The sequence below is a fragment of the Lathamus discolor genome, chromosome 4 (assembly GCF_037157495.1).
Source record: "Lathamus discolor isolate bLatDis1 chromosome 4, bLatDis1.hap1, whole genome shotgun sequence".
NCBI lineage: Eukaryota > Metazoa > Chordata > Aves > Psittaciformes > Psittacidae > Lathamus > Lathamus discolor.
The window spans coordinates 124466201-124484704 of NC_088887.1; the positions used below are offsets into that span (position 1 = coordinate 124466201).

At 47.0% G+C, this 18504-nt stretch overlaps 1 protein-coding gene across 2 annotated transcripts in view; it reads left to right on the forward strand.

Moving 5' to 3' along the window:
- Positions 1-18012, forward strand: part of RSF1 (remodeling and spacing factor 1) — a 57375-nt gene extending 39363 nt beyond the window's left edge. For both annotated transcript variants that reach the window (XM_065678867.1, XM_065678868.1), the window contains 8 exons: positions 1575-1654; positions 3048-3102; positions 3918-4027; positions 7975-8042; positions 9424-9631; positions 11847-12070; positions 15242-15433; positions 17134-18012. In XM_065678867.1, the coding sequence (XP_065534939.1) occupies positions 1575-1654; positions 3048-3102; positions 3918-4027; positions 7975-8042; positions 9424-9631; positions 11847-12070; positions 15242-15433; positions 17134-17711 (1515 nt within the window). In that variant the 3' untranslated portion in view covers positions 17712-18012. The remainder of the gene's footprint in view (positions 1-1574; positions 1655-3047; positions 3103-3917; positions 4028-7974; positions 8043-9423; positions 9632-11846; positions 12071-15241; positions 15434-17133) is intronic.
- The last annotated feature ends 492 nt before the right edge of the window (positions 18013-18504 follow it).

Below are 18504 nucleotides of genomic sequence, written 5' to 3' on the forward strand. Positions count from 1 at the left end.
GACTGTGTTGCTGATGTGCTGATGGGAATTTCCAACCACATTGGTCTTCTCCTGTCTTTGACTCAGTGGCCAAAGCAAGCAGCTGTTTCTCAGTGCTGGTCCTCCTTCAGAGCCATATGCTCAGGAGCTGGGTAAAGAAACTGCTGTTTCTAATGAGTCTCAGAGCATAGTGTGCCTTTGCTGGCAAAGCCTAAATTGTCCTTGTCAAGTAACAGACAAGTATGAACATGTTCTTGAAGGTTAGGAGTTGCTTCTGCCAAAAGATAATAGGTGCATGGGGCTGGTTTCATTTAAAGGGCATCTAAACCAGCAAGACTTGCAGGGATAAGGCAGGGAGCGTGTGTTCCTGTTCTTGGTAAATTAATGGAGAACCGTTGATGCACATATTCAGAGTAATCTGCCTGATTCCCAAACCTCTTTCCTTGATTTTAGGAAGATTCCTTGCCAAAGGGGCTGTCGCCCTGCAAAAAGCCACACTGGATGTGACACGATGTGGTGCTACCGAGCAGTGATTTTTAGCTGTATTTAGGAGAAGTAATGATAATCTTAACTGTATAATAGTGTTTCACACTAGGCCTTCACACAGTTTGGGATGGCAGCTGGTAGTTAGAGCATCTCCCTGCTCTGTTGGTGTTTCATGATTTTTAATAGGAGAAATGACAGGTTTGTAAAAGCAGGAAGATCATCCTTGGAAAGGGTGCGATGAGGACATTAACATGGAATAAAAGACAATTTGTCCATGAAGAGTCACTTTCATATTCAAAGACCCATATATAGAATCATAGAATCATAGAATGGTTAGGGTTGGAAAGGACCTCAAGATCATCTAGTACCAACCCCCCTGCCATGGGCAGGGGCACCTCACACTAAACCATCCCACACAAGGCTTCATCCAACCTGGCCTTGAACACTGCCAGGGATGGAGCACTCACAACCTCCCTGGGCAACCCATTCCAGTGCCTCAGCACCCTCACAGGAAAGAACTTCCTCCTTATATCCAATCTAAACTTCCCCTGTTTAAGTTTTAACCCGTTACCCCTTGTCCTGTCACTACAGTCCCTGACAAAGAGTCCCTCCCCAGCATCCCTATAGGCCCCCTAAAGTGGTGTAGCAAGACATTTGGTAACAAAAGGACCCTGAAGTGTATCTCCACTTTTTATTGTGCTGTCCACAGACTCTTGTGTTGTCCAAAGATTAAGATAAGAGCCAAACAGGTACCACTGTGTGTGCATATTATGTATGGCTATGAAATCCTCAGGCTTCTCTGTGGCAAAGCTGTCAATACCAACAAAAAGGAGGTGCTGATTTAGAAGTGTTGATTCCAAACCTCTTGCTTTAGGCATGTTGCTTCTGACGGTAATTGCCAGTTACTGGGCGGATGCATGGCTGTAGCAGCTCACGGTGGAGTACATGTGCTTTAGGGAGATGGTCTTTGTTCTCCTCATCAAAGAGGAGCCTCCAGTGTAGCAAAGAGCTCACCCTTCTTCCAGACGAATATAGAAGTAGTGACTGAACCACCTGAACATGAAAATAGTTGGTATGAACGAAACTAATATTGTGTTTAAATCCCTCAGAAACTCCTCTGTGAGAAATTAGAAGAACAATTACAAGATCTGGACGTGGTCTTAAAGAAGAAGGAGCGTGCGGAGCGCAGGTACCGGTGTATGGTGCTCACAGCGAGTGCTCTGCAGAGGGGTGATAATAACTGAACGAGCTTTGTGAAACAACTGGGAAGTGCTAAGGCCGGTTTTGACTTCCCACTGGTTGGTGGTGGCACGGTGCTGGGAATAGGCTCGATAATTGGGAAACCCAAGCAAATACATTTGTGTTAAAGTTTGTTTAAGGTGCCTGAACACGAATTTGGCTTTCTCATACCTGTAGGTAAATGGTTCAGCTGCATGTGTCAGTTACATTGTCAGCCCAGTGTACAGCTCCTGCTGTAAGCAAAGTTAAGTCATAGAGTCATAGAACCCCAGACTGGTGTGGGTCGAAGGGACCTTAAAGCTCATGCAGTTCCACCCCCCTGTGATGGGCAGGGACACCTTCCACTAGAGCAGCTTGCTCCAAGCCCCATCCAAAGTCCCAGCTTTGCTGCAAAGATCCAGGTTAATGTGGGGGTTGAGTCTTGTTGCTTTAGATTCTGTTAAACTTTGCCAAGTTGACAAGATTCTGCAGTTGCTGTTGTCCATCTGTCATCAGAGTTGTTTCCAGAGCAGCTTGACTTGATCTTTGTTCAGACTCTTCTCCTCTGGCAACGAATTGCTACATAACTCCTTATTTCATAGACTCATGTAAGGGTTTGGGTTGGAAGGGACTTTAAAGATCATGCAGTTCCAACCACCACCACCACCCCCCCCCCAGACAGGTTTGTTCCCTGGTGTTTCTGGAGTTGATTGTTCCTGCCCAGGTCTAAAGTCTGGTACGTGTCCATTTGGAATTGCTTCCTGTCATTTTTCCAGATCAGTGTGATTTTGAGTTCCCATTTCATCTTTCAGTGCCTCCAAGGTTATAGAACCCCAGACTGGTTGGAAGGGACCTTAAAGCTCATCCAGCTCCAACCCCTGCCACGGGCAGGGACCCCTTCCACTGGAGCAGCTTGCTCCAAGCCCCTGTGTCCAACCTGGCCTTGAGCACTGCCAGGGATGGGGCAGCCACAGCTTCTCTGGGCACCCTGTGCCAGCGCCTCAGCACCCTCACAGTCTGGTTGGCCGTGGTTATGGATCTGACCACATAATCTTGGTCACAACACTATTATCTTTCAGTTGTTTAATTGCCTTTTACACCCCACTTCGATCACTTCTGTGTTGGCTGCAATCTTCAAGTACTGTTTGTCAGAACTCTGTGGAATCTCCTACATTATGTAGGCAGGAAAATGTAATCATAGGAGATTTAGCACATAATTCCAACTAAAATAACTGATTCCAGTTGGAACATCCTCTTGGGATGCTTCTGCCTAGAGATAGTACGAGCTTCAAACAGTGCTAATTACAGCATTAGTCGATATATCTACAGTCTGTAAGCTCATTTTCCCTTTTTCTCTCCTAAAGGAAAGAGCGGTTGGTCTACGTGGGGATCAGTATTGAGAACATCATCCCACCTCAGGTAAGTTACTGTGTCTGTGTTGGGCTGTTGGTTTATATCCCAAGTTTCTCAGGGCAGACATTCCTCAGTGGTTCATTCGAGGTGCTATAGCATCTTGGGAAGACAAATCTGACCTATGCAGGTCAGAACTAACCGTAGTCCCTTTGGTTTAGACTGAATTTAGCATAGAAACCAAGGGAGCTTCATGGTGTGTGTTAGAGCCAACTGGTGTCCTCTGTCAGTGGAGGATACAGAATCACCTCCCTGCCCATTGCAGGTCTATAGGTTATAAAGGTGGGATTACATTCATTTAACCCTGGTGTCTGCTGTGTGATTATCCAGGTCTAATTGTCATGGAATGGATGGGAACAAATGTTCCTGGCTTATGATTCGGAGGGAATATGCCGTGTCTATTAGAAGCGTAACATTTGCCTCCCTCAAATGTGGATTGAACTCATGTGGTTATAAACTATAAACATTTAGGGGTTTATTAACATGCTTTTATAGGGTTTCCGTTTACAGAAGAGGAAAACTGGGTTTATTCACGTGGACAACAGCTTCTTCTCACTTCATAGATACATTTTAATGTGATTCACTTGGAAGTCTTTGCCAAAGGCCTTCCTCTGAAGTGATAGAAACTGTTCTTTGCATGAGAGCTCAAAGTGAGACTTCGTTTTGGTTTAAACATAGAGTTTCCACTGCAACTGGCTGTAGTAAAGCCAACTTTCTCCCCCTCTATGGATCATAGGAATTATCCGTATCATGAGCTCAGGCACAGTGGGTGTGGAGGGAGGGGGGGGATGAAGCTTTTTGACCCTTCTGTCTTATGTGAACAGGAGCCAGAAATACCCGAAGGTCATGAAGAGAAGAAGAAAGATTCCAAAAAGCCCAAATCGAAGCTGCTTGAAAGGAGATCCACCCGAACCCGGAAGTGCATAAGCTACAGGTCAGCACCTTGTAGAGCAAAGAGAAGTCAAACTTGGTTTCTTTGTAAGCACCACTTCACATGCACACTGGTACATTTAAATGAGAGGCCCAACTAAAGTGGGTTTTGTTCTTTCCTCTCAATGCTGGTGAAGCTTAATGGTTGCAGAAGCATCTGAGGTGCTGTAGTGAAGGCACGAGGCAGGGAAGAAATGCATGCGGTGCTTTGTTCAGGAATACTGGAGAAGGTTTGGGTGTTGCTTGCAGTTCCTGCAGTAAATTAAAGCCGGTGAATCAAACCTTTCCTTTCAGTTGAAAGGGAAACTTGTGCTTGTGTCTAAAAGCCTTAAATTCCTCTCTTTCCTACCCTGCTTAGGGCTTCTTTACATAGAATCCCAGAATGGTTTGGGTTGCAAAGGACCTTAAGATCATCCAGTTCCATCCCCCTGCCATGGGCAGCGAAACCACACACTAGACCATGTCACCCAAGGCATGAAACAGACCGTGCAGTAATGAGACAGTTCACTTAAAAATGGTCTGTACCTGTTTAGAGGAACTGTGATAATAAAAATGCAATTAGTAAATGAAAGTTCCAAGATATTGGAACAGGTCCCAGATTGGAAGAGACCTCAGGGATCATCTGGTCCAACCATTCTAGGCAAAGCACAACCTAGACCAGATGGCTCAGCACCCTGTCCAGCCCAGTCTTAACAGTGTCCAACACTGGGGAGTCACCACTTCCCTGGGGAGATTATTCCAGCAGCTGGTTGTCCTCAGTGTGGAAGATTTCCCTCTTGTGTCCAACTGGAATCTCCCCAGCAGTAACTTGTGCTCATCACCCCTTGTCTTCTCCATGGGACTCCTTGTCAAAAGGGAGTCTCCATCTTCCTTGTATCCACCCTTTAACTCCTGGCACATGGGATCAGGTCTCCCCTGAGCCTTCTCTTCTCCAGCTGATCAGTTGCAGCTCTCTCAGCCTTTCCTCACACTCTGCCCAGCCCTTGGATCATCTTTGTGGCCCTTCTCTGGCCCCTCTCCAGCCCATCCACACCTGTTTTGTGCAGCAGGACCAAAACTGAACACAGCATTCCAGGGGTGGAAAACTGGCAAGCACTGAGCACAGTGAGACAATGACGTCTCTATCTCTGCTGGTGATGTCCTTGTTGATGTTCCCCGGCATTCTGTTTGCCTCTACTGCATCTACTCACTGTTCACTCCTATGGAGCTTGTGTCCCAAAGGTCCTTTCCCATAGAGCTGCTCCAGCCGGGCAGATCCCAGCCTGTGCTGCAGTCTGGGATTGGGTTTCATATAATGTTTTTCTGATACAGAATGATAGAGTATTTCTTACAGACTCCATCATACACATAACTTAGAGCTGCTGAAAATATTACATGTGTCAGTGTGTCACTTCACATTTACATGTCCCCAGTGAAGTCCCACTGGTGTCAATGACAATCGTGCATGCTTTCCTTCAGCAGGGAAATGTCTTACTCTGCTGACAGACAGATGTGTATCGTGTGGCACTGTGTTCTCTAGAGACGTGTAATCCCTTTGTATCACTCAAGTGAGCTGTCGAGTCCTCTGAGCAGGTTAGCGAAGATCTGCTGTATGAAAACGGCAGCAGCAGAAGCGATGGTCCATTGCACCTCATGGGCAAGCTGTTGTCAGCTCGTGTTGGAGCTCAGGGTGTTCGGTAGCAGTGATCTGAAAGCATCAAGTGATTTCTTACATTTCAAAGAGGTTGGGGTGTTAGTGGTGTGGAGGGAAAATGGGGTTTTGAGTGATGTGGAACTAATCTTGTTGATGGAATAGTTTCACTTACTGCCTTGGGGTGTAAACCTGCCTTGCACATCACATGCCATTATTCTTAGGGAATGTATAAAGAGACCAGAAATCCATCACCTTATTTTTAAAGGAGAAAGTGGTTTATGCTTGTTATTGGAATACAGAGTCATGCTGGAGTTATTCTTCTCCTGTTCTGCTGGAGGAGAAATATAACTGTAATCTTTCTTTTGTGACTGAGAAACTGAATCTTTAATGAAAGCATTGTCCAATTGTCAGTGTTTGCATCTAAAACATTAGGGTTTTAAATATGAGGAGAATATCTTGCATCTAAATAACATAGAATCATAGAATGGTTTGGGTTGGAAAGGACCTTAACATATCCAGTTCCAATCCCCTGCCATGGGCAGGGACACCTCACACTAAACCATGGCACCCAAGGCTCTGTCCAACCTGGCCTTGAACACTGCCAGGGATGGAGCGCTCACAGCTTCCTGGGCAACCCATTCCAGTGCCTCAGCACCCTTACAGGAAAGAATTTCCTCCTTAGATCCAATCTAAACTTCCCCTGTTTCAGTTTGAACCCGTTCCCCCTTGTCCTGTCACTGCAGTCCCTGACGAAGAGTCCCTCCCCAGCATCCCTATAGGCCCCCTTCAGACACTGGAAGCTGCTCTGAGGTCTCCACGCAGCTTCTCTTCTCCAGGCTGAACAGCCCCAACTTCCTCAGCCTGTCTTCATACGGGAGGTGCTCCAGCCCCTGATCATCCTCGTGGCCTCCTCTGGACTTGTTCCAGCAGTTCCATGTCCTTTTTATGTTGAGGACACCAGAACTGCACACAATGCTCCAGGTGAGGTCTCACAGGAGCAGAGCAGAGGGGCAGGATCACCTCCTTCGCCCTGCTGGTCACGCTCCTTTTGATGCAGCCCAGGATACGGTTGGCTTTCTCAGTTGTGAGTACACACTGCCAGCTGTAGTCCATAAAATGTCAACTTTTGCATGTTAGATGTCAAGACATCTATGTGGTGATACAGGGAATGATCCTTTTTGGTGAGATTTGACTGGAGAAACAAACTGAAATCATCTGTATAAAAGCATTGGATCGTTTTTCCTCCAAGTGCTGTTCTGTTTAAATGAGTTACTCATTGTGCAGAGATTTAGGTGGTTTTATAGACGTTGCTGCATGACAAACACACTCAAATATTTAATAGAATCATGGAATGGTTTGGGTTGAAGGGACCCTAGAGCTCATCCAGTTTCAACCTCTGGCTATGGACAGGGACACCTTCCACTAAACCAAATTTGGCTTTTGGTTCTTCTCTTTAGTTCTGTAACATTACAGCTTATTTGTACATAATTACAAAGTTTAAACTGAAACAGGGGGAGTTCAGGTTGGAGATAAGGCAGAAGCTCTTCCCTGTGAGGGTGCTGAGGCGCTGGCACAGGGTGCCCAGAGAAGCTGTGGCTGCCCCATCCCTGGCAGTGCTCAAGGCCAGGTTGGACACAGGGGCTTGGAGCAAGCTGCTCTAGTGGAAGGTGTCCCTGCCCATGGCAGAGGTTGGGACTGGATGAGCTTTAAGGTCCCTTCTAACCGAAACCAGTCTGGGATTCTGTGATTCGGTGGTACTGTGTACAGTATGTTTTATCTGTTCAGCTTGGGATGGTGCAGATCCATAAGGTAAAATGCCCATGAGCTTAAAGAGGAGCACAGAGCTCTCTGAAATAAGGTTTCAACGAAGATTCAGACAGGATGAATCATTATCCTTTGACTTTAATGGTGCTTAAAAGTCTCTTTTGCAGATTGGTGTTTGTGTCTTCTAATGAAAGTGTGGAATAAATGACTGATGCTTTGTGTGAAAAATGCCACTGAGAGCATCTTATAGAACATCGCAGTTACATATTGTTAAATTCAGTGAGGTGTCATGCAAAGGGAGAGTGGTTTTCTGTTCACATACATCAGTAGTAAGACAGCCAGGCAATGGTAAATAACCTGCTAGCAAGTAGAAATAGACCCCACACCTTTAAAAAGTGGCTATTTGATCATCAACCAGCCCATTACCTTTGTTATTTTATATCCAGCCCATTGTGCGCTGGGATTTCTTAGAGCAGTTTTACATAAGTATGTTTTCATAGTATAATTTAATCAGGGTTCACTTCAAAGTGGTAAATGAAAGCTGTTCCTTTTAGGTTTGATGAATTTGATGAGGCAATTGATGAAGCCATTGAAGATGATATCAAGGAGGCTGATGGAGGAGGTATGTTATTGATGCTGTTTGGTTTTCGTTGCAGTGGTGATAATGGTTGAGATTTATTTTATTATGAGAAGCCACAAATATCATCCTCTCCTTTAAACTCCGTGATTTACAGATTATACTGCTGTAATTTTGGAATCAAATGAAATAATTTCCCTTGGGAATGGCCATCTCAGGCTGCACAATGTATTTGGTCTTGCTAGTTAAATTGAGCTTGCACATTCAATATATGAATGCAATGAATAAGCATGACAAGAAAACCCTTATAATTCATTTGTTACGGTTTTGATTAGAGACTGGGATGGCAGCTTGTGCTGTTGGCATTTGTCCCCTGCAAAAATTGGGGTCTGCAGTTGGGCCCCCTGAAACCTGGGTCTCCAAAGTCATCTTAAGTATTGATAAGGTCTATAAGCACTTCTCAGTTGAACATGAATAGAGTGGAATTATGTTCTTTGAGGCCTGTTAAGGTGACATAGAGGACCAAACAAGAGATCTTCAGCAGTATCTGGCGCTGCAGGTGGATATGTGCTTCTGCATCACCTCAGCTTGCTGGAGAAAGCTGCCGTGAAGCGTTATCCCTCAGTTCCTTGGCTTGTGGCATCTCCACCAAGACACCAGTTTTCAGAAGCTTGGTGCATGCACGTGGGCAATCAGTAAATCACGTGTCTGAGGGTGTGCAACACAAGATCCATATAATAGACACAACTGAGTCTCAACAGTAAAACCAGCCCTTCAGAACCCCACTCCGTGGCTAGGCCACAACTTAAACACTTCATCTCCCAAGAGGGATATTGAGCATTATGATGAAGATGTATTTTCTGACATCTGCCCTACTCAAAAGGCACTGGCAATTGGTAATAGTGTGGGTTGGGTTGAGTGTCAGAATGCTGACACCCTCTATGTGGACATAGAATCATAGAACAGTTAGGGTGGAAAGTACCTCAAGATCATCCAGTTCCAACCCCCCTGCCATGGGCAGGGACACCTCACACTAAACCATCCCACACAAGGCTTCATCCAACCTGTCCTTGAACACTGCCAGGGATGGAGCACTCACAACCTCCCTGGGCAACCCATTCCAGTGCCTCACCACCCTCACAGGAAAGAATTTCCTCCTTATATCCAATTTAAACTTCCCCTGTTTCAGTTTGAACCCATTACCCCTTGTCCTGTCACTACAGTCTCTGATGATGAGTCCCTCCCCAGCATCCCTATAGGCCCCCATCAGTATGTCCAAGTGAGTGGTGGTCGAGACAGAGCATTGCATGATAAATACGCTGCTTTAAAGAGAATAACTGAAACTGGAGGCACGGAAGGAAGGTATGTATAAAGTTAAACGAAACCTGAACTTGCTCTTTTTTCCCCTTTCTCTCACTGAATTCAGGCATTGGCAGAGGCAAAGACATGTCCAATATCACAGGTCACCGTGGAAAAGACATTTCCACAATCCTAGAGGAGGAAAGGAAAGAAAACAAGCGACCACAAAGGGCTGCTGCAGCGCGGCGCAAGAAACGACGGCGACTGAATGACCTGGACAGTGACAGTAACCTGGATGAGGAGGAGAGTGAGGAAGAATTCAAGATCAGTGATGGGTAGGTCTGATTTAACCCCCACCACAACTGCTACAGCCTCCTGTGTCTCTGCAGTGCCCCTGAAACAATGATTAGGAGCCTGGTGCTGGAATAGCACTGCACAGTGCCAGCAAAAATGCTCCTGGCCTAAGGGAATGTCACTGTGCTGGAAAAGCAGCACCCCGGATCCATGCACTGAGATCATCCCATCCATATTTTAAGCAAAACCTGTTGTGGAAATGTTACAGGTGTGTTCGAGGCTGTGCTCTGGCGTTCTGGACATGGTTATCTTAGTGAAGGAGCACATGGGCCCAGTTCTCTGACTGACAGAATCATGAAATCATTTAGGTTAGGAAAGACTTTCAGATGACCAGGTCCAACCATTATCCCATCACTGCCAAGGCCACCCCTGCCCCATGGCACTGAGGCCTCGTCTCCACGGGGTGTGAACACTTGCGGGGCCGGTGCCTGCAGCCCTGCCCTGGGCAGCCTGTTCCAATGCCTGAGCACCCTCTGGGGCAGGAATTGTTCCTCAGCTCCATCTAAACCTGCCCTGGGGCCGCTTGAGGCCGGTTCCTCTTGTCCCATCCCTTGTTCCTTGGGAGCAGAGCCCAGCCCCTCCTGGCTCCATCCTCCTGGCAGGCACTTGTAGGGAGCCATCAGGTCCCCCCTGAGCCTTCTCTTCTCCATCTGAACCCCCCAGGTCCCTCAGCCGTTCCCCATCACACTTGGGCTCCAGGCCCTGCACCAGCTCCATTGCCCTTCTCTGGCCCCACACCTCAATGTCTCTCTTGTAATCTTGTTACGATGTGACCGTCCAGCAGAAATCCTTAGCAGAGATGTAGCTAAAATGGGGCTGGCTGTTTCCTTTTGGAAATATGCCCAATTTTGTGGGTTTATTCTTGGGACTGATTGAAAATTAGAAGAGGAAAATGTCCCCATTTAGAGCATACAGACCTTGACATGGAGGTTCTGAACTCATTTCCTGATTTCTGCTTTCTAGGAGATAGAGTTTGAAAACAGCCAGAGAGGCGGTTTAGACAGTAGGAAACCAATACATGTGAAGCATTAAACACTAAATGAGTATTGCTCTGGCTGTCTGAAACTCTCTTTCTGTGAAATTCCTCATCATTCCGTCTGGGAAATGCCTGACATTAACAAAATTAATACTAACTTTAGACATTCTTTATTCCTCAGTGAAGACACTTAATGGAGCATGAGGCCTGGGCTTTTTAGCATCAACATTTAAAGCTGTACACCTCTCACTGTGTCAGTTTACTAAGTGTATGGATAATGTATACAACACAGATGCAGTCTGGAGCTTTGTTTTCCACCCATGATCGTGCTGAGGACATGAATGTGCTGAGCTGAATGTGCTGGACATTTCCAGTCAATGAGGGTAGAACTAATAGAGCATTGATCTGTTAAAAGTGTGCTCATGTATTGTCAGCTCCTTCCTCTGCTGAATGTCTTCTGGATCTATATTGGGATTTACATTAGGGGGCTGTGAACCTGCAGTGCCTGATGGTGGTTGAAAAAGTGTTGGCTCACTTTGGAAATGACAGGAGTGTCATAAGTTGATCAGGCTGAGATGCAGGTTTTACATGAGAGCAGCAGCTTTGTGTTCAGATACCACAGAACCATAGAATGGTTTGGGTTGAAGGGACGTTAAAGCTCATCCAGTTCCAGCCCCTGCCATGGCCAGGGACCCCTTCCACTGGAGCAGCTTGCTCCAAGCCCCTGTGTCCAACCTGGCCTCGAGCACTGCCAGGGATGGGGCAGCCACAGCTTCTCTGGGCACCCTGTGCCAGCGCCTCAGCACCCTCACAGGGAAGAGCTTCTGCCTAAGAGCTCAGCTCAGTCTCCCCTTGGGCAGGTTCAAGCCATTCCCCTTGGCCTGGCCCTACAGGCCTTTGTCCAAAGCCCCTCTCCAGCTTTCCTGCAGCCCCTTTAGGCACTGGAGCTGCTCTCAGGTCTCCCCTTCAGGAGCCTTCTCTTCTCCAGGCTCCATCCAGTCTCCCCAAGCCTGTGTTTATGCTGGGGATCACCCCGACCCAGGGGCAGGACCCTGCACTTCGCCTTATTAAACCTCATGATGTTTGCGGACATTCTGCATACACGGATGTATTTCATTGATAGATCTTTAATGACAGATATATTTTGCATCTATCACTTGTAAAATACAAGTACTGTTTCCAATATCTACCTGTGTTGTCTGTGGTCTTTCTTTGACCAGATCTCAGGACGAATTTGTTATATCAGAGGAGAACCTGGATGAGAGTGAAGATGACCCCCCATCAAACGAAGACAGCGATTCCGAGTTCTGTGCCCGCATCTCCAGGCGACACCTCTCCAGGCCCATGAGGCAAAGCAGGAGGTTACGAAGGAAAACCGTCAAGAAAAAATACTCTGAAGATGATGAAGATGAAGATTCCGAGGAGAATTCAAGCAGAGAATCTGGTGAGTAGAAGAAATCTATGATCTATTCAGTACTTGAGAAGGCAAGACTGGAAGTCTCTGTTTGCTGGCACAACTGCCATAAATATGTTGGCTTGCTTTGGTCAAGTCAGATGTCATCTTTGCTGCAAAGCAGTTTGCTACTTGTTGTGCTGTGAATATTCTGCAGGAAGCTGGCATTGGGCTCTGGGTGCTTGCTTTTTCAGCAGTTATGTATTAAAGTGAATGCTTGTGCCTTTGTGGACAGTTACAGCTACCCTGTACCTTCCTGTTGGGCACGAGTGCAGGGAAGAGAAAAGGTGGTGCCAAAATATGCTTCATAGCTACACAAAAACCTTCCCACCACGTTTGAAAAAGCTTCTGAAAGAAACATTTTCCCTCTGGATGGAAGAAAATTCCTTCACTTGTATGGCATTCGAGTTCTGGCTTGAAAGCCAATGATAACACCTTGAGTCTCTCTCCCATAATTGTCCTTCTTGATCTTACAGAGTCATAGAATCATAGAATAGTCAGGGTTGGAAAGGACCTCAAGATCATCCAGTTCCAACCCCCCTGCCATGGGCAGGGACACCTCACACTAAACCATCCCACCCAAGGCTTCATCCAACCTGGCCTTGAACACTGCCAGGGATGGAGCATTCACAACCTCCCTGGGCAACCCATTCCAGTGCCTCACCACCCTAACAAGAAAGAACTTATATCTAACCTGAACTTCCCCTGTTTAAGTTTTAACCCGTTACCCCTTGTCCTGTCACTGCAGTCCCTGATGAAGAGTCCCTCCCCAGCATCCCTATAGGCCCCCTTCAGGTACTGGAAGGCTGTTATGAGGTCTCCATGCAGCCTTCTCCAGGTTGAACAGCCCCAGCTGTTACCTTTAGTAGCTGAAGACTCTTCCATTGCAAGAGAACCTTATTCACTTTATTTTGCTTGTCCTTCAAGCAGATTGCCTTCTGCTTGTGCAGTTTGAAGTGTGAGAATAGCACCTATGAGATACTTAAACCTTTTCCTAACTTACATCTTCCTCTGAGGACTGTCCTCCTTGTTTCTGCTTCATTCGAGACCCAGTCCTGGAAAGTGCCAGATACATAAGCACTTTCTTTGACTTATTGCGAATGTAAGGTACTAAGTACGCTGGAGTGTTAACTTATTGCAGTGTGTGTTACCTTCCCAGTGTTGTATCTGCATCTCTATAGAGATGAACATGTTGGATAAGGTGCTTTGAAGTATCAGTTTCCAAAATGAGGGCTCATGCATGGATGGATGAAGTTAGCTACACGCACTTGAAACAGTTGCTGTCTCCCTCTCCTGAGTGCCATCTAATCATAAGCTGTTCCCAGTGAAGATACTGGCAGAGGTCTAAAGTAATTGTTCATCTGTAGCACATAGGAGCAAGTACTGTTTCCTGGTGGACAGACAACTGTGGTAAACCCAGCTGATTCCAGGGTCATTCCATATGTATCCAAGAGTAAAATGTTAGCAATGTGTTTCTCTCTTTCAGCCCCTTTGTGGTTCCCCAGGATGCTGCTTTAAGCCTATTTTGAGCTAAGGAAATAAGGTTCCCTGTGAGTGGCTTTGTTTTCAGTCTCCAGCGATGGAGTTTCTTCCTGAAGGTGGTTCTGGTTGGCTCGCTCTGATTCTTCCTCTAATGCTTTAGGAAGTAAAGAGGATGCCACTTTGATCAGTGACTCATGGCAATCACTAAGGAGCAGTATATGACACAGACCTGTGTTCTGGGGTTATGGTTCTGGCACAGTGAAAAAGTTGATTAAAGTTAAAGTTGATTCAAGGCTATTTAATTTGCCCTGCAGAGAAGGACTTGGGGGTGCTGGTCGATGAGAAAATGAACATGAGCCGGCTGCAGTGTGCGCTCGCAGCCCAGAAACCAACCGTATCCTGGGCTGCATCAAAAGGAGTGTGACCAACAGGTCGAAGGAGGTGATCCTGCCCCTCTGCTCTGCTCTCGTGAGACCTCACCTGGAGCATTGTGTGCAGTTCTGGTGTCCTCAACATAAAAAGGACATGGAACTGCTGGAACAAGTCCAGAGGAGGCCACGAGGATGAGCAGGGGACTGGAGCAGCTCCCGTATGAAGACAGGCTGAGGAAGTTGGGGCTGTTCAGCCTGGAGAAGAGAAGCTGCGTGGAGACCTCAGAGCAGCTTCCAGTGTCTGAAGGGGGCCTATAGGGATGGTTTGGAGGGACTCTTTGTCAGGGACTGTAGTGACAGGACAAGGGGTAACGGGTTAAAACTGAAACAGGGGAAGTTTAGATTGGATCTAAGGAGGAAGCTCTTTACTGTGAGGGTGCTGAGGCACTGGAATGGGTTGCCCAGGGAGGTTGTGAGTGCTCCATCCCTGGCAGTGTTCAAGGCCAGGTTGGATGAAGCCTTGGGTGGGATGGTTTAGTGTGAGGTGTCCCTGCCCATGGCAGGGGGGTTGGAACTGGATGATCTTGAGGTCCTTTCCAACCCTAACTATTCTATGATCTATGATTCTATGTTCTATGATCTAATTCTTGAAGGCAGTAGCTGCAGTAGACTGGTGCAGGAAGAGCTGTGGATGCTGGTAAGTGTCCTATGTAGAGCTTCTGGTTTAAGCAACCTTATGCTCTAGGGAGACTGGTTCATGTTAATTCCAATTCTATAACTAATTTATTTACATTTCAGAAGCAGAAATGACTTCCCAGGGTAATGTGCATCATCAGCTCCAGTCCAGTAAGGTTGTTTCAACTGTCAGGAACTGTACAGGAGGCATCTTTGACTCCAGTAGGGATGAAGGAATAGAAACACTGGAAGGAAAGCACCTTCTGGAGGAGTTTGAGGGAGGCAGGAAGAGGGTTTGTGAGAAGATTTGAAAATCATAGAATCATGGAATGGTTTGGGTTGAAGGGACCTTAAAGCTCATCCAGTTCCAACCCCTGCCACGGGCAGAGACCCCTTCCACTGGAGCAGCTTGCTCCAAGCCCCTGTGTCCAACCTGGCCTTGAGCACTGCCAGGGATGGGGCATCATCAGCAATTCTACGCCGGTGATGAATAGGGAGACTGAGGCTGGAATGGGTCAGGATAATGAGCCTCCTGTGCTGGGAGAGCACATGGATTTACTGGTGCTGGTCTAAAGCTCATGTAAGTTGTTTTGCTTTAATGGAGTAACACACGTTGCTGTTCCCTTCTGCACAGAGAGCGGTGATTACACAGATTACAGCGACGATGATTACCTGGAAACCAGGAGGAGAAGATCACGACGGAATCAGAAGAGACAAGTCAATTATAAGGAGGATTCAGAAAGTGATGGCTCACAGAAGAGTGTCCGATACGGGAAGGAGTTAAGGAGAGTCCATAAACGCCGGCTCTCCACTTCGGACAGTGAAGGTAAAATGAACAGTCCTCTCTTTGCAGCAGCTGGTCTAGGTCAGCATGAGCATCAAGAGAAAACTACCTAAAACAGAGCTTTTGGAGACTATTCCCTCTAGAGTTCCGTAATGTTTCAGTTCAGTGGTACTTTATGATTCGCTGTTACAATCACAGCACAGGCATTGGTGTCTCTTCCAGGTCTGAGTTTACTGAGTCTGGCACAGAGTGCTGGGATTCCAAAACTGGCTCTAATATAACTTGTTTCACCACTTCTCTGTTAAGAGGTCACAAAGCTTTATCCCATGAGCCTTTAAAGAGTCTCTTTTGTAAGGGAAAGGGTGTTACTTCTGGTGTCCTGAATGCGTGTGTGCTCATGGTTAAGACTCATTCCATCTCCTGTTTGAAGGAGCTGTGGGAAGCACAGAGGAAGCACATCTCAGTAATGTCAGTCACACATGAGTAACCACTGTGCATTTGGATGTAAAATTAGCTATTGCAAAAGCAAGCACTGATGTTGGGTGCTCTTCATTCTGGGTGCCAGCTTTTGAGACCTCAGATCTGGCTTTCAGAGACACTGAGCAATACAGGCTGCAATAGATGGCAGGCTGCCTCAGCGAATCGGCTGTGCTTGACAGGGTGAACACCTCTGATTTGTAGGTAGTTTTTGACCTGAGTTTACAGAGTGTTAGAGTTTGCTCATAGATGAAGGGAAACAAGTAGGTAATGCAACCATACAGTATCTTGTGAGACCCCCCCTGCAGCCCTGATCCAGCTCTGGGGCAGCAGCACAAGAGGGACGTGGAGCTGCTGGAGCGAGGCCAGAGGAGGCCATGGAGCTGCTGCGAGGGCTGGAGCAGCTCTGCTGTGGAGCCAGGCTGAGAGAGCTGGGCTGGGGCAGCCTGGACAAGAGAAGGCTCCTGAAGGGGAGACCTGAGAGCAGCTCCAGTGCCTAAAGGGGCTGCAGGAAAGCTGGAGAGGGGCTTGGGACAAGGGCCTGTAGGGCCAGGCCAAGGGGAATGGCTTTAACCTGCCCGAGGGGAGACTGAGATGAGCTCTTAGGCAGAAGCTCTTCCCTGTGAGGGTGCTGAGGCGCTGGCACAGGGTGCCCAGAGAAGCCGTGGCTGCCGCATCCCTAGAACTAGATCAGGGATGCAGATCTGTTATTCCTGGCATACAGTTACCACTTTTAGAGGGAATTACACCCACTTCCAAAGCCTTAGATTGGAAACAGAATATCACAGAATCATGGAATGGTTTGGACTGGAAAGGACCTCAAGATCATCCAGTTCCAACCCCCCTGCCATGGGCAGGGACACCTCACACTAAACCATGGCACCCAAGGCTCTGTCCTACCTGGCCTTGAACACTGCCAGGGATGGAGCACTCACAACCTCCCTGGGCAACCCATTCCAGTGCCTCAGCACCCTCACAGTAAAGAACTTCCTCCTTATATCCAATCTAAACTTCTCCTGTTTCAGTTTGAACCCGTTACCCCTTGTCCTATCACTCCAGTCCAACAGATTGTTGTCTCTGCTTCTTGAGCAGTTTATTTAAACAGTAAAAAGCTTGGAAGAGTCCTGAGTTGGTTGCAGAAGGAGACAGAAATGTGTGTGGTGAGCGAGATGTGGCTTTTTAATGCATGTGATAGAAGACTAGATAGTGTGATGGTTCTGGCTGTACTCACTTGCTAATGGCTTGAAGTCTGCTGCTTCTTCCAGAGAGCTACACATCAAAGAACTCTGAAGATGATGAATCCACAAAGGAGTCCAAGCGATTGATCCGGAAGCGCCGGCGAAGTACAGACGACTACAGTGAGGAGGAAGGGGAGGAGGAGGAGGAGGACGAGGGGCGGCCTGTCCGCAAACGGCTCAACCGGATCGAAACGGACGAGGAAGACACCCTTGAAAACACCAACGATGACACAGAGAAACCTGCTCCTGCAAATAAGCTGCCAGCACCACAAGCTCCTCAAGACAACAGCAAGAAGCACTGCTACCGGATAGAGAGCGACGACGAAGATGACTTTGATAACGTAGGGAAAGTAGAGAGCCCTTTGGACTACAGCCTGGTGGATTTGCCTTCCACCAACGGACAGAGCCCAGGGAAAACCATTGAGAACTTGATTGGGAAGCCAGCTGAGAAGACCCAGGCCCCCAAGGACAGCACAGCCAGCGCCAGCCTGGCGCCCAACGGCACGGGGAGCGGGCAGGAGGCGGTAGGGCCGGAGGAAGATGAAGATGAACTCTTGCGAGTGACTGACCTTGTTGATTACGTCTGTAACAGTGAACAGTTATAAGACTTCCATTTTTTGTGCTAATTTATTCCACGGTAGCTCATACCAGCGGGCCAGTTCTTAAAAGCTCTTTTATTTTTCCTAGAAAACTCGCCACTACAGTATCACTTTTTAGAAGCAAGAATTTCACCAGTCCTGCAGTCTTTCTGTGAAGTGACCAGTTTTGAACTCTGAAGATGAATTGCTGTAAAGTCCCTCTCTCTTTATCCCTTTCCTCCCCTTTCTCCTTCCAAGTCCATGGTCCTGGGTAATTTCACTCACAAAAACCTTATAACAACAAGAGATTTGTATATTTTTGACTTTATATTTCCTTGAGTGCATACAAATTTGTGGAAATGGGTGGCCTAAGAAAGCATTCCAAATCGGTCAGGGCCCAAACCGGAGCTGGGGTGGGTTTGGCTCAAAGTGGGGGGGGTGGGTGGGTGGGAAGGGGTGGGTGCAGAAGCACTTGTGCTTTAGCTTTTTCATATGAGATATATATTATATTTAAATGTTCACAACTTAGATGACAACTTAACAGACAGTGAAAGATTAAATGTCTGTACTGTCGCATTTTGTGAGTTGTAGGTTAACAACCATAGCTCATTTTAGTAATCACCTTCATGGAGATGCAGTTTTGATTTTGAATACTGGAGGCAAACAGAATCCTTAGAGGCCAAGAAGGTACCATAAACAAGAACTCTACTATCCATTATGACTTGCAGACTTTCCTAATAAACATCCTTTAAAGTGTTTGTACAGTAAAGTGTACTGTAATGAAGTTTTTGGCAGTCCAAACACGCTTGCCATCAGTCTC